Genomic DNA, 16,924 nt, shown 5'->3' on the forward strand with positions numbered 1-16,924 from the left:
AAGTGATGCACCTTGCACTAATCCAATCAACCCTTATGGTGATTTTAGTGTTCTTTGATAACCATAGAAGGCTTGCAAAGTATAGCTGTGGAGAGCAATCTACAGGCTAGTCTTGAAAGAGTGTTAAGTAGCTTATTTTACCAGTTTAATCATGCAGTGTAGGTTAAACGGAAAAGAACCACACAAGTGTTCTCATAAAAATACTTCTATTCATAACACAACACTCACTAGCACATTGGTATATCTCGTACCCGGAGATATCAACACAAATACACAATAATACTTCATTTAATATAAGGTAAGTAGCACAAAATAGATTGGTCTCCAGGGAGAGACCAAACCATATATTAAGAAAGTGGAATGCGAACTGCAGGACAGGATTTAAACCAGAAGACCCTGAGGTGCCTGGGACACAAGGAACCACCTAAGGTAAGTACCTAGGAACCCCTTGAGGCTGCGTCCAAAGTGGGAACCCAGCCTCTTGCCCAATGGAAGTCAATAGAGAATTTGTGTTTGCAGTTTTGCAGAAGGAGGACCCTTCCTAGTGTGCTCTGAAGGATTCCCTGGGAGGACGGAAGGTTGGCGAGCCACCCCACCTGTGGATGCCCCAGAGACCAGGTTACCTGCACCAGGGAGGTCGGGTACATAGGGCTGAAGAGACGTCAGAAACCCTCATAGATGTCAATGGAAGACTTGTAGAAAAGTACCTTTGGAGAAGAAGGTGAAGTTCAGTGGATTCTGCAAGTGACAGTCTCTAAGCCACTCGGGAGTGACCAGGAGGCACGAAAGAGAAATGCCCACCGATGTCAGACGGTTCGGAAGTGATGATGAGGATCTTGTTGCTGCAGCTGTGACAACCAGGTGACACTGAGTAAGACCAGGATCTGTGCACACGCTGTCCCACATTGGATGTCAGTGACTAGGTGGTTGTTGTCCAGCAAGAGCACCAACCAGCCTTGGGGACCGCACTGGCATGGAGAACAAAGAAGGAGCAACGTTGGGACCAGCAAGGTCTAAAGGACTCACCACAAGCAGGAGAGTCCGAGCAGGCCCAGGGCAAGTAGGAGAAGACCCTCAGGAGGACCCACAGTCCAAAGGCACAGGAATCGCAAGAGAACCTCAAACAGCTCACCAAGAAGGAATGGCCACAGTGCAGAGGGTTCAGTGAGGATGCTGTACTTGGCCGGAAGAGATCCTGAGGCTTCTTGTAGCCCGACGATCTCTGGAGTGCAGAGCCAACAAGCCTTGGCAACTGCAAGTCGATGCGGTGCACCGGGTTCTGTCCCAGCAGTTCTGACAAGAGATACTGGCCTCAAAATTGCAGAGAGGACAGGTCAGGCCTTGAGGGAGTTGCAGAACCACCACCTGTTTTGTTGAGCCTTTCAAAACCCGTGGGACATCAAGAGCAGCAGTCCGGTCAGCTTCGTTGCAGTGCATGCTGATGCATGAGAGTGACTCCTTCACTCCAAATGAGATCACTTTGGATGTCTTTGATGCCCACAGGTCTGTTGAAGATACTGGAAGAAGCACAGACACAGGCAGCGAAGAAGCCTTGCAGAACAGCGATACCAGGACCAGCAGGAGGCTTCCATGGTGCCGTCTCGATACCAGGCAAAGTCCAAGTATCCAGAAGTTCGAAGAGTGAGGTGGCTCCAGGCTTGGGTCTTAGCCCACAATGAATCTAAGGAACCACCCACAAGTAAGCCCTTAAGTACCCTAGGGAAAGGGTTGGAACGACTCAGAGTTTCCTCCCTGAGGAGGGGCTGGACAGAGGGGAGGATACTCCCATGTCCTTTGTCCAGTTTCACACCAGAGCAGGAGCTAATTGCTCCCTGAACTGTCTCAAACTGGAGTATGCAAGGAGATCATCAAATGTGCCCTTCAAAGCAGTCTGGTGGTGTTGGAAAGGGCACCCAGCCCAATACACTAAGTCATGTCTGGGAGGTTTTCACACCTCTCTGACAGGAAACCTAATGCTCTACCTTCCCCTGCTCGAGCTTGGCTCAGCAGCAGGAGGGTAGAATTGGTCTGTGGTAGACAGTAGCAGTAGCTTGCTGCTAGACCATGAAAGGCTGTCACCGGTGGTACTGGGAGTACCCCAAAGTAGTCCTCCAGTACAAAGGATCATACTTCCAACACTGGAATCTGTGTTGTAGTACGATTCCAACATGTTTGATACCAAACATGACCGGGTCAGTGCAGCCAACATATAATTAGACATCTCGTAATGACCAACGTCCACTATATATATCAAACTGGCTGACCACACTTACAAAGCCTGGAGAATCGACTCAGGAGCTTGTAGGGGTGTCCTGCTCATGCTGGGTCACCCTCACACTTATAACCAAGCACCCTCCCACAGGTTTGTAGAGCCTACTTTAGGGGTGATGTAAGGGTTTTAAGTGCAGTGACCTCAGATATAAGGAAACCTATATCTGTTGTGAGATGCAAGCACCAACTCACACAGGCTGCAATGGCAGGCCTATAGTCACAGTTTAAGTGGACTCCCATGGGTGGCACAATACATGCTGCAGCCCACAGAAGACCAATTGTGTTCCTATGCCCTGGGTACCTTAAAATCATATAATAGGGACTTACAAGGGTACACAAGTAGCCAATTGTGGATGTACAGAAGTACTTACCATGGTCATTTTAGGAAGAAAGACAGTGACAGGGGTCCTGATTAGCAGGTACCCAGTCAGACTAGTCAAAAACATACTGACACCAAGCAAAATGGTGGGGGGGGGGGATGGGGCAACCATGAAAGCAGATCCTTCTTTACTACAGCCAGGCTGTGGGAAAGAGAACCATCTCCGGCAGGATCATGCTTTGCACTAAAATCTGCTATGCACTGGCCAAAAAGGAGTGCGTGTTCATTCTTCCAGGGTCAAAGTTGCTACCACCGTGTTTGCATGCGGTGTCCCTGTCCTGGACATTTGCCAGACCGCTACATGGGTGTCCCTCCATATGGTTAGAAAGCCGTATTGTCTGAGCAGACCGGTTTGCTGGATGGACATTTTGCATGCTCGGTCCTGCAGGACTTTCTGGTTAAGTCAATCGAAATACCACCTCCGTATTGGTACCGCCTCAGAAGGTGAGGAATCTGCGACTAGATGTCTTTGTCAGAAGAACAAGTTACTTACTTTCGGTAACGATCTTTCTTGTAGAAACTCGATCTGTCTACAGATTGCTCACCGATCCTCCCTGTTCAGTGTTTGGACTCAACCCATTAAAGATTTCACAAGTCTAGGAATCTGCTCACACTCACAATCAAATTGATATTTGGGCTCTGCATCTGGGGGCATGGCCAGCCTCGAAAACAAATGTTTTAATTGTGGGGGAGTGACGCCTATACAGGCTCCACATCTCCTTTTCAGAGCAGAACTGCACCAGTCTGAAGCCGCCCAGCACTTACCTACTTGCACAGAGGTACTGTTAAACAGTTCCGAGATCCAGTTAGATGCCTGGGGAATATTCAAACTGTGAGGAATCTGGTTAGATAGTCTCTATCAGAAAGTGTTGCTGAAGGTGAGTAACTTGTAGAATTGAATCACTTGTTTCAAACAGCCAGTATGCCTTTGAGCTTCTAAAACGCACATATTTAGGTTAGGGTATGATAGAGATTTTATATGACAAATACATTCCCTAATAGGTTGTTGGGTTATTTGAACAATTTTGCCTCCAGTAATACTGTGTTGTCAAAAACAGTTAAAATATGCTCACATACTGGAGCTATGTAATCATAAGTACTCTGATTATAATACCAGCAATCCTTTAATTCCTCCTACATTTATTACTGGGACTCAGTTGTGACGATACAGAAATCTTTAATTCTGTTTTATGTCAATATTTGGTGAAATGTTGTAGTGTGATAGAACTGTAAGCAAACTGATTGGTAATTCTTATTTACTTTTAGGAAAACGCCCCAGATATGGTCTACTTGGGTTCTCTAACCAATTTTGACTTGACCTATGCTTGGACACAAGATAAATGTGTTCCTCTTGTTCGGGAGATAACATTTGAAAATGGAGAGGTAGGACTGAAGCAGGATATGTTTGGGTCTATTTTAAGCATCACAGTTCTGTTTTCTTCCAAGAGAGATTGTATCAGCGGTAGTGACTATGTATTGTTTGCTAAATTATCATTTCAGTGGTTTTTAACCGCTGATAACCTGCACAAAAAGCTGTACATGTACTTCATATTGGTCTTTGATTACTGGGAGTGGATTAGGAAAATGTTGCCTTTCCAGTTCAAACAGTGATATGAATTTGGAAGTGCAGTCCTGGGTACAAGTGATGAGGCTATAACCACAGTGGTTATGTCTCGTATTTAATTAATGTCTTTGGTCGACACCAGTATGTTATATAAATGTATTTATTGAATCAAACATTGAAAAGCAACCGGCCAACACGTGTTTCGTCACATGTGGGAAGTATCCTGTGACTTCTTCAGGTCACGGGATACTTCCAACATAATGACTGTTTTGATAAAGATGGAATAATCAGATACCAATCGAAACGCGTTGACGCATTTCTGTACATTATCCCGAGGACAAGTTGGACCTGTAGATACAAAATAGAGTATATGTATCCAGGCAAATCTCGCTAAAATTATTCCTAGGAAATTGTTGAGCTAAAAGACAGAGTGTACTGTCTATCATTGTTCTTTTTCCTATTTTTATGGTTCTCTGTGGTAAAAGTGTCATAAGATGTTATGTCCTGATTTGATGAATTGTATTGTTTTTAATTATGTTGAACTGATGCATTGTGTTGTATTTTAGGTGTTTTACTATATAAATTGTGTTATTAATAATATTCATATGTACTAAAGAAATAAATTGGCCCTTTTTGTACTGTTTGATTTAAAGGGATCAAAGGGGACGTACCCTGTTTAGATAGACGAGTTCCAGTAGATATAGAACTTAAATCGCATATCTCCTCCATTTGGGCCTCAAAGAAGTGTATAATATTGGTGTGAGCAAGACCGTGCTTTTCTACATAAACTTTCTTCACAATCGAGCCTACTTCAGAAATATTTTTTTGCGTCCAAAAGGATCGACCATTGGCTTTTTTTTTTTTTTAAGTAGCCATGCCCTGTCAAATATTCCCTGTATCCAATATGGGTAAATCAAAATCCACTGTCATACCCATTATGCTTTGGTCGCTCAATACCGACGGGAGGACAAAGAAATTATCACAAGCCCCAAACATTTGATAGGAAACAATCACATAGTCTAAGAGGCTCTGAGTGTGATGAGTGAAAAGTAAAACGTGCTATTTTGTCCGCTGGCCCTCTCCCATTTAGAATAACAAGATCTAGACTTCTGATGCTATCAAGCAGGAGGAACCCCCGTTTGTCTGTATTTTATTTTATCTGGTAATAAAATCTCTGGAATGTGCCATATTTAATCTTTGTCAGTGTTGGCATAAATCGCCGATGCAGAGTTCGAGATTTTGGCATTTAGGTCCCCCACTATTGTCACTAGGGGGCACTCTTCCCTAATAGCTATATCCTGAATAAAAGAAAAAAGTGCACTCAAAAAATGATCAAAAGGAGGGATATCCAAGTTTGCCACAAGGAAGGAGGTGAACCTGCCAGAATCTCCCCAACATTCCAGCTTCACACATATTCAAATGTTTGAGGGGTGGCAGAAAACCTTTTGGTTCAATCCCTATCTTTGCTCTCAAATATTCCCACGGATGTACTCCAGTGTCTGCCAATTCCATCCAGGTGGTAATTCCCGCCCTCTTTATTGCTAATTCTAAGGTATCTCTCAGACATTCCGGAGTTACGGGCGAGTCCCAAACAGGAGCCAAATCTGAGTAATAACCTATCCTTCAACTGAGCATTGCCCTGTGCCACAACTCCAGAGCTGCCCTTAAAACCTTCAGACAAACCCACTTGAACGAGGACCACGTTACTTGTAAGCATATGATTAAAGGGTTCATATTTTTCAAGATGTTCAGTTTCGTTTTGTTGGTTCCCAGGCCGGCCATATTCCAGGACAAGAGTAGGCCACCTCGGCTCCCTCAACGGAGCATTCTGTGCTACTTTCGGATAAGTGTTATTCAGAGCTCTTGCAACCCAGCTCCACTGGGCGGATTAATCTTCTATGTCCGGAGTCTGAAAGGCAACTGGCTTACCGGACAGAAAATGTATTGTGGGTCCCCTCCTGTCCACGGAGACCACTATATCTTTACCACAGAGAACTCCGTATCAGGACCCAATGCATCTAGCACCACTGAATTAATAGCTCTTGGAGCTTTCAGATGATGAGATTTAGAGCCCACAGTTTGATATTCATCATGTTCTATAACGGATGTTATGTTGAGCCCTCTTTTTTTAACAAATGCTCACAGTTCTGCAAGACCAGATCGGCCACTATCAAGGAGCCAAAAGTGGCCCTAGAATAAGGAAGAGTGTCTTGTACATTAATCAACACATTTAGAATACCCGTGCTTGCTATCCGCTTTAATGTATGAATCCTCTGTTTACCGGAGTGGATTCATTATGAAAGCCAGGTAAAATCCCCAATAGGAGATAAGCTGGTCTGTACATTACTAGATTTATTTGGAGCTTCCCTCCAGGCGATCTAAAGAGGGGCCCTATTGGTGAGGCTGATCGCTTGTGTGCCACCATGTGGTTGAATGTTCAAGTATGGGACAATATTGGAAGTTGGTGCCTCAACATTTCTATTGAAAGAAGATGTGGTTCCAGTGTGTGTTGTATTCATCCCAGCCTGTGTAATAATTGGAAGTTGGGGCCCTCCCTCTAAGTTACCATCCACCCTGGAATCAATTACCCCAGACCCTGGCTGTAGCAAGGATACCCCATAACCAATTCGCATTTCCCCTCCCATTTGATCAACTATCTCATTAGGCAAGGGAGAATGGATTGCCTGGAGAGACTGCGACAACCGGGTTGATGGGGGTACCACTGGTCCAGAGTCCCCTAATCTCCCAGCTGGTACCATGGGCACTCTGGTGGGATCTCTTGGGTTGCCATCTGCTAACGGAGACTTGGGGCCTTCCTTCTCCATCATTAAATGGGTAGTGCGCTGGCTTTACAAGATCTGGGTAAAAAATGCAATTTTTACGCTTTTCGTTTAGAGAATAGTCTCATTTTTTCATGTTTCTTTTTCATGTTTTTCTCCTTTTGATTTAGTACTGGGCTGTCCCTCTTACCTACTTTCAGTCCTCCCTTCCCTGGCAGTATAGAGGAGTGTACCTGGGTGCCTATAGGGGAGTGTACCTGAGTGGTGGGAGAGATTAGAACCTCCCCTCCCACCCTCCTTACCTGCTTGGTTTGTCCCCTGATTTTCTGACTTCTCAGGCGCACTCCATTCTACCCTTCTTAAACAGAGGGAAGATTTTCATGGTGGACTGCTCCGGTGGGGGGCTCTTTTCTGCATCCTCGAATAGTGTACTTAAACAAAACTCTTCCTTTTCGAGATTGCACAAAGGAACCATGGGGGGCAACTGGAAATGAGGGGTTCCTGCCTGTACGGAGGCGTCTCTCGAGTCTCCCGAGTGAACATGTGGTACTGGTCTATCGTTTGGCCGTTCTCCCATCTGGGGGTGAATCGTAGGAGTAGGCTTAGTAGTGTCAGACTTATTGGCCTTTTGAACTTCAAATAGTATTACAGAAATCATTTCCAGTATGTGATCAGAGCTCAATGTAGATTTATCTAATAAAGACAATATAGAATTTAAGATTTTATCAATACAAACAAGATATTCTGAGGGCACACCATCTCTCTCATTTTCCTCATTTCGGTTGTGAGCCAGGCAAAAATACCTCATGGGCAGACTCCATAGAAGTACCAATCAAATGACTTGTGCTACAATATAAGAAAGGCATAGAATGACGCCTAGGAGAGGAGCTTAAAATTGGAATGTTTTTTTCCCTAGGTCCGCTTTTTAACTGATCATCCTTATGCATAAAGTCAAGAGGGTCTCCCCAGTCCCTTGTTTGAGCTTCTATATCAATGTCTAGGAGTGTTAAGTCTCCCCTGACGTTGGCACTTCATATAACATTGCCTTCTCCACCATGGGATTATCGCCTAGGTGATCATCCACACCGCCGTCCTCGTGTGATTCCTTATGGGGGCCTCCCCTCTGGTTAGACAACCTGTAAAGCCTCAGTCATACAATCTTTCCTTGACTGCTTTGACTCATTTAATGAAGTGATTGGCTGACTGCTGAATAACAAGGGGATCAAAGTCCAAAAGTGCACAGGGGTGAACATCAATTGGTTGCCCCCTAGGACCGTCCTACACTCTTTCAGAGATCTGAGCCCAGGCCTGGGTCCCTTCATAAGACTGCACCTTGCACCCCGCAAGACTACAAGGGTTCCCTGTTCTTCCGCGAGGGGTATCAAGGAAGACGTTGCAGTATGGAAATTGTAGGTCTGGCCTACTTTGACCACTGCTGCCACCTCGGGAGAAATCCGGGGTATCTTTCTGAAAAAGCCAGTAATGACAGCATGGGATTTATAGCAAAGTTGCTGTAATTGTCTGGTGCCACTAAGTGATCTTCTCAATTTATGGGATTGACTTGGAGAAGAGGAGAGCATGCGCCAGAGTGTAATTTTCTCTAGGTCATCTTGCACGGGTTTACGGGCTTAGGTGCCTGCCTGGCTGACTCCTATCCAATCCAATTAGCGCGCTTTGACTTTTCGACCACGTCAAGCCCTTCGCTCTTTGTACCGCTCTCCACTCGTCCGTCCACTATCTTCAAACTGGATGTGGAATCTCCAACTCTCAGCTCTCCGCTCTCACTCTGTCGCCACTGATGCCTTCCTCCTTCCTGCTGCACTGTGCCTTGCTGTGTCTTCCAGAGAGTCGAAGACCAGCCTTCAACTAGCGGGCTGAAGCTTAGGCCAAGGCCAGGTTTACGCTTGTAGTTGTAGATGTAATAGAGCTGAGATAGGGCTATGGCTAAGATGATCTCTTGCCAGCTCCTCTCCAAAGAGTCTCTGTCCTCTCCAAAGTGTCCACGTCTCTGTCCCCCGCGGACACCACTTGCCCCAAACTGAGCACTCAGTACAGCACTGTAAGTCTCTACACGGTGACTCAACGTAACGCGTGCAGCCCTCCTCCAGTCGGTAAGAATGTGCTGTGATCAAAGTGGAAGAAATAACATTCTCAAACCACAACTTGCATAGGCATAATTTCACTTGCACTTATGGTTTACTTCTGTTATTACTAGAGTGCTTCCTTTTAAACTGGGGCGGTTGTGCTCTTTAACCACTTGGCTGCTAAGGTACATCCCCCTCTTCCCATTGACTTTCCATTGAAATCAATGGAAACTCCATGACGAGTTACCCTTGTCATTAGCACTGAAGGGGTTAAGGGCGGATTCTCCAGTAGTAGGGGTGTCTTTCATAGATTCACATGCTTGAATATTCCCCGTCGTCGAAGTGGGAGTCCCACAGTAAATAAAATAGCAATAATGCTAAAGATATATATATATATATATATATATATATATATATATATATATATATATATATATATAAAAACATAATACATATAACGGAGAGGAAATACAACTGAAAACCTCAAAAAACGATTCCTACATAGGAATGCATGGTAAAGAGAAAAACTATTTGTAACACATTAGTGTCATTATGTTAGTCCAAATTACAGCCAATCAGGCGCTAGCACCCTCTAGAACCTTCTCCTCAGAAGCTCAAGCCCTCAGATTTTCTACTGCACGTCGTGTGAAGGGAGTCTTCCTGAGCCCTGCTCAGTTTTCATCTCTAATCTTCTAGTTCCAGACTTTTCTACAACATGTCAAGTAAGAAGTCTTTGTTCAGACCTTGCTCTTCTTGTGGGAAGCTGCGCCTTTTTGAAAAGGACCCCCACCAGAAGTGTATTTATTGTTTATACCCAGATCATGAGGCTGGCAGCTGCAAGTTCTGTAGAACTTTTTCTACTAAAACTCTTAAGGACAGAGAAGGCCGTCTTCTCCTTTGGCTGCAACGTCTAAAGGACAAAGATTCTGCCCTGTCAGATGCAGAAAGTTTTCAATCTGTTCCTTCTTCTGCCTCTAAGCGTGGTAGTGTTCATGACTTTCCATCTCCTTTCCTCAAGAAGCAGAAACTGGCCCTGCCTGTGGCTTCTGTGGTGTCTCCTACGTCTCCTACTACCACTACGCCCACGAGACCTGGCTCTCAGGCGTCTTCTTCTGCCTCTCGGGGTGTTTCCACGCCTCTCAGAGTTCCGTCGTCGACAGGGCCGTCTACGAGCGTCCCGACGACGAGAACCACACTGACTGCATCCTCGACGACGACGCTGACGAAGGCGTCAGCTTTCACTTCGTCGACGACGGTCTCGTCTACAGCATACACGTCAACAAGAGTTTCTCTGCCTTCCAAGCCTGTTCCGTCGACGATTCCCATCACCTCGTCGACGAAGAAAGAATACTAGTCGACGAAAGTCTCCAAGAAATCTTCGTCGTCATCGACGACTCAGTCGACCAAGACTCCGTCGACCAAAGCCCCGTCGACGAAGACGCCGTCTACGGAGGTTCTGCCTGCGTCGACGACTGCACCGTCGGCGCAAGTGCTGTCGATGACTACACCGCCGACGACTGCACCGTCAACGACTTCGTCGACGATGGATCGCCCGTGGACGACTCCGTCGATGACGAGTTCTTCAAAATCATCCTCGTCGACAGCAAAATCAGTTCCGTCGACGGTGCTGTCGACGGTGGCACCAGTTTCATTTTCCTCATTGCCTTTGGTGCCTTTGAAGACTTCAGGAGCTGATTCCACCCATCGTCGCAAAAAGGCTCCGTGCCAACAGATACCGGATCCAGAGCCGCAACCACCTTCTCCAATGTTCGCCACTATCTCCGAGCATGAGAGTGACTCTGAAAATGAGGGTGACACGTTTGGGGCAGCCCATAGCCCCTCTGACTTGATTATAAAAGGTCAAGACTCAGACACTGACGAGGATGGCGGAGACCAAGAGTCTCAACCTGAGGAGCAGTTGATCCAAGTGCCTATGGCTACGATACCATTAACACTAATCTCAAATCTCCAGCATATGTTGGACGATTACAATCGTTGCTTTCCAGCAATGCCACAGGGTCCACCCGTACCATCTCCTGCTGCTGTTGCACTGCCACCACCGTCTCTTCCGCCAACTTTGCCTCCTACAACTTCGTCTCCGGTTCAGACGTCTATCAGGATCCATAATACTGTTTATCCGCACGATGCGTATGATGAGACAGTCCCAGAACGTGAAGACGGAGAGGTCCCTGACAATTCGGATGAAGATGCAGGCGACCAGGATATGGCAGAGTGGGACGATTATAGAGCACAGACGCCCTCTCCTCAGCCAGGAAACTCTGGTGAATCACCGCCTGTAGATATCGCCAGTTTTCATCTACTAATGGACAATGCGGCTCAGCGTTTCAAGTTGCCTAGATCGCAACGTGAGGACGACTGTTTCCTCTACGATTTTAAGGACAAACCTTATAAGCAGGTCCACACCTTACCAATCATCGATTTTGTTTGGAAGGAAGGGATTAAACTTATGCAAGCTCCAAACTCGTTACCTGCTCAAATACCGCGCCTTGAGAAAAAATACAAGGCCCCAACTGGTTCTCCGGCATGCTTGATTTCTCACCCTAAGCCGGACTCAGTAGTCACTCAAGCTGCACAGCGTCGAGCCCGGAACCCAGCGTCTCAAATCACCGCACCTCCAGATAGAGAGGGACGACGCCTAGACGCTATTGGCCGCAAGTTTTCAAGCATGGCTTCTACTTCTGTCCGTGCTGCCAATGCCTTGGCCATTTTAGGACGCTATGACCGGCAGATGTGGTCAGACATTTCTGCATTTATGGATCTTCTACCGGAAGCTTCCAGGGCGGACGCCCAGCAGATTCTTCATGATGGCCAGAGAGCTTCGGAAGAAATGATCGACTGTGCAGTCGATATTGCGAATACAGGTTTCCGTCTGCTTGCCAGTGCAGCTGCCCTCGGACGCCAGGGTTGGTTAAAATCCCCCTCTTTCCGGCAGGAAGTCCAATCCAAAATACTGGATATGCCGTATGACGGTGAATCGCTCTTCGGTTCCCACATTGATGATGCACTGGAGTCAATTAAGAAAGACACTGATACGGCAAAGTCTTTGGGCACGTTGCAATTCCGGAAGCAGTCATTTCGAGGTGCGTGCGGACGCGGCACTACTTCCAATTTTCGAGGAGGGCAATAATACCGCTCCTACAATCAGGGAAACCAGCGTTACACCTCCACTCAGCAGACTCGTCAGCAGCCCTCCAGACCTTATAGGGGAAAGTCCTCCTATCGTGGCTCCACTCCTAAGCGCCAATGACTTTTGCCATCCCCAAAGTGTTGGAGGTCGAATCTCTCTGTTTTATTCTCAGTGGTCCTCCATCACCTCGGACCGCTGGGTTTTGGACATTGTACGGCGGGGTCATACCTTAGAATTTGTCGAGATTCCTCCTCGTACTCCACCTTTTGGCCCACCTCCTCCACACCTCGAGGAGCTTTACCATCAAGTCTGTCTTCTTGTTTTAAAAGGGGCAGCCGAAGTGGTCCCGAAACATCAGAGGGGAGAAGGGTTTTACTCTCGATTCTTCCTCATACTCAAGAAGACCGGAGATTGGCGACCCATTCTGGATTTGAGGGCTCTCAACCAGTTCCTAAAGTGCCAATCTTTCCGCATGCTGACATTACTGGAAATCCTGCATCTTCTATCCATGACCACCATAGACCTTCAAGACGTGTACTTTCATGTCCCAATTATCCAACAACATCGCCAGTACCTGCGTTTCAAAGTGGGACAAATGCACTACCAGTTCAAGGTCCTGCCCTTCGGGCTGCGATCCGCTCCTAGTGTGTTCACGAAAGTACTGGTCCCAGTGGTGGCTCACCTGCGTCTCCAGGGTGTTCAAATCTTTCCATATTTGGACGATTGCCTCCTCAAGTCTCAAACCCACCATCAACTATGTCAGGACACTCGTCTTTGCCAGCAGGTGTTTCAATCCCTGGGGTTGACCATCAACGTCGAAAAGTCACAGTTTGCGCCTCTGCAAACGAGAAACTTCTTGGGAGCAATCCTAGACACAAAACTTTCAAAAGCGTTCGTCACGCAGGAGCGGCGACAGAAGATCCTTCGTCTGGTCTCCCTCATTCGAAGAAAACAGTCCGTTTCTGTTCGGATGTTTAAGTCATTTTTGGGAATGGCATCATCTTGTATTGCACTGATCCCAAATTGCAGACTACGAACCCGTCCCATTCAGGAGGAACTGGACTTACAGTGGTGGCAGGTCTCCGGGTCTTTCAGCGACCTAGTCGTGGTCATGGCCCGCATGAGAAAAAGCTTGCTTTGGTGGGCTCGGCCAACCAATTTGGAGACGGGAACGTCGTTCCTCGTTCACGCACCAGATCTCACGCTCACGACAGACGCCTCTTTGGAGGGGTGGGGAGCTCACCTCCAAGGCCTATCCATCAAAGGCAAGTGGACTCCGCCCCAACGCAAGTGGCATATCAACAGGCTAGAGTTGATGGCGATCTTCCTTGCGCTCAAATCGTTCCTTCCTGTAGTTCACGGGGAGTCAGTGCTTATCCAAACAGACAACACCACCAGCATGCACTACGTGAACAAACAGGGAGGAACCAAGTCTCCACTTCTGTCTCGCTTGGCCCAGTTGATCTGGGATTGGGCTCTCCAACATCAGATCACCTTGACAGCTGTCCATCTGCCGGGCGTGTCCAACATCCTGGCGGACTCTCTGAGCAGGTCCACTTCCTCAGTGCACGAATGGGAACTGCACCAACCGTCTCTGGATCTTGTGTTCCACCGATGGGGTCACCCAGCTTTAGACCACTTTGCATCACCGGAGAACCGGAAATGCCCGTCTTACGCAAGTTGGCATCCCCACCCAGGGTCGTGCGGGAATGCCCTTTTGATCGATTGGTGCGATCTATTCGCTTACGCTTTTCCACCGATTCCGCTAGTACCGTGGGTGCTCTGGAAGATGCGGAGAGAGCCCTGCTTCATCATATTGATCGCACCTCGTTGGCCCAGGCAGGCATGGTTTTCGGAACTGCTTCTACAGTCCCAGTGCGAGCCCATCCCTCTGCGACCTCGTCCAGACCTCCTAACGATGGACGGGGCAAAGTGTGCCATCCGCACCCTTCCACGCTACAGTTTTCGGCATGGAACCTGAGCACCTTGAATTCGCAGACTTGAACATATCTCAGGAGTGCAGAGACATCCTTGCTCAGGCTAGGGCTCCGTCTACCATCAAAACTTACAAACTCAAGTGGAAGAGATTTTGCTATTGGTGCGTAGCAGCGAATGTCCACCCCATTCATTCCACTCCGGAGCAGCTTCTTCCTTTCTTCTTAAGTCTCGCTCAGTCAGGACTTTCACATGCTACCCTGAGAGTTTTCCTAGCTGCAATATCTCATTTTTGACATGATGGTTCTTCCCTCTGTTCATCCAGAATCATAAAGCAATTCTTCAAAGGGCTCTTCCGCAAGTTCCACCTGTTCGGCGCCCTCCTCCATCTTGGCACCTCAATGTTGTCTTATCTCAACTTATGAAGTCACCATTTGAGCCTATCCATAAGGCGGATATCAAATTCCTCACCTGGAAAGTTGCACTGCTTTTGGCTTTGACTTCTTCTCGTCGCGTGAGCGACCTTCACGCTTTTACTGTCAAGCCGCCTTATCTACAGTTCAAACCTAACGGAGTGGCACTTCGCACCAACCCCTCTTTCCTACCTAAAGTGCCTACGGATTTTCATCTAAATGAGCCTGTGTTCCTACGAACTTTCTTTCCGGACCCAAGCTCTCCGGCGGAACAGCGCTTACATTCTTTGGACATCAAACGATGCCTTAAATTCTACATTGCTAGAACTGCCTCCTTCCTCAAGTTATTATTATTATTATTATTATTATTATTATTATTATGCATTCTTATATAGCGCTCGATTACCCGTAGGCATCTCGGCGCTTGCCTTGGGAACCCATACTGGCTTTTCCCTGTGAGATACCCGTACTGGGCATCCCCAAGGTGAAAGCCAGGCATCCCGCCGCGGGGGGGGGGGGCGTAGTGGAGATTAAGCAAGCTGATGCCCAGAGCTGCAGAGTGTGAACCCGTGATTCGAGTAGGCACCGAAACGAGAATTATCGAGTCCGTGGATAATTGGGCTCAAGACCCTGCCGCGTCGGGAATTGAACCTCTGCTTCAGGGTCTGCCTCCTCTAACCAGTGAGCCACACTTCTCCACACTTCTTCCATTATGCAAGTCCGATCAACTGTTCATTGCTTACGGACGTCTGCGTAAGGGCCATCCAGTGTCCAAACCAACAATTGCCCGTTAGCTTTCTTCAGCCATTACCTTCTGCCATTTACAAGCTGGCAAACCATTGCAGTCTTCAGTGAGGGCTCATTCTACGAGGGAGATGTCTTCATCCACCGCCTTGTTTGCTGGTGTGCCTCTTCATCAGATCTGTCGTGCAGCGACATGGTCCAGTAGGCACACCTTCACCAAGCATTACTGTTTGGATGCCATCAATGAAGTGGATACCGCTGTGGGACAGGCAGTGCTTCGCCATCTTTTCCATTAAGGTGAGCCTCTGTTCCCCCCTCCTTGCTCTTTTTGCTGCGATTGCTATGATGTTTTACATGACTGTATTATTATTATTACTGTCTTGCTTGCCATATGTGCGTTGCAATCTCAGCTTTCGGAGGTTACTGCTTTCTATTCTAGTCAAGCATGTGAATCTATGAAAGACACCCCTAATACTGGAGAAGTACAATTGTTACTTACCGGTAAACAGGTGGTTCTCCAGTATTGGTGTCTTTCATAGAATCACATGCGACCCACCCTCCTCCCCTCAGAGGCTCTCTTCTCCTCATACACTCTTGGTCACGTTGGTGCTACGAAAATCTGAGGGCTTGAGCTTCTGTGGAGAAGGTTCTAGAGGGTGCTAGCGCCTGATTGGCTGTAATGTGGACTAACATAATGACACTAATGTGTTACTAATAGTTTTTCTCTTTACCATGCATTCCTATGTAGGAATCGTTTTTGAGGTTTTCAGTTGTATTTCCTCTCCGTTATATGTATTATGTTTTTTCATATATATATATATATATCTTTAGCATTATTGCTATTTTGTTTACCGTGGGACTCCCACTTCGACGACGGGGAATATTCAAGCATGTGAATCTATGAAAGACACCAATTCTGGAGAACCACCTGTTTACGGGTAAGTAACAATTGTTCATATGGCTTTTCCAGCAGGGAGCAGGCAAAGGGGTGGCAAAGAGAAAGCAAGTGTAACACACAGGACGGGGTCACATGCTGCACCCGATCTAATCGGGCAGCCTTCGTAACACAGCTGAGGGCTCGCTCTCACTGCGGCCACCTGCTAATGGCAGCCACGCTTGCCGCTTACCGCGGTGGCTACCTGCCTGCGACGAGACTCTTCTATTATGCAGGGGGGGGCCTTGGAGCTAGTACAAGTACTGCCCTGCTGGGCCTTGCGGCACCTGCACCCGCTACGGAGCAAAATGCTCGCTACTCCTGCTTCTGCTCCGGTTTCTGCTCCGCTCACGTGATCTCGCCTCCTCCAATGCACAGGAACCAAACCTGCAAAGCATACCTAATCAATGCACATGCACAATTTGAAATGGCTCTGATGATCACATTACTCGGATATGTAGTTGACTTTAAGGTACATTCAAGAAGATGTGCATCCATTTTGCTAATATCAGCCAAATGTAGAATAACCCAAGGCTGTCAGAAAGGTCTGCTACCTAAGATATAGAATTGACTACAAGGTGTTGCATTCTGCAGTGATGGGGCAGATATCTTTACTGCACTTTTAACAACAAAACACACTATATGTGGGGATCACTAAAGGGCGTATTTGTC

General features: G+C 47.1%; 1 protein-coding gene across 1 annotated transcript in view; it reads left to right on the forward strand.

Annotated features, from left to right (window-relative positions):
• Window positions 1–16,924, forward strand: part of ERP44 (endoplasmic reticulum protein 44) — a 552,790-nt gene that overhangs the window by 277,655 nt on the left and 258,211 nt on the right. Inside the window, exon 8 of the mRNA XM_078687681.1 lies at window positions 3,917–4,033. Within this exon, the coding sequence (XP_078543807.1) occupies window positions 3,917–4,033 (117 nt within the window). The remainder of the gene's footprint in view (window positions 1–3,916; window positions 4,034–16,924) is intronic.

The sequence above is a fragment of the Lissotriton helveticus genome, chromosome 4_1 (genome assembly GCF_964261635.1).
Source record: "Lissotriton helveticus chromosome 4_1, aLisHel1.1, whole genome shotgun sequence".
NCBI classification, from domain to species: domain Eukaryota; kingdom Metazoa; phylum Chordata; class Amphibia; order Caudata; family Salamandridae; genus Lissotriton; species Lissotriton helveticus.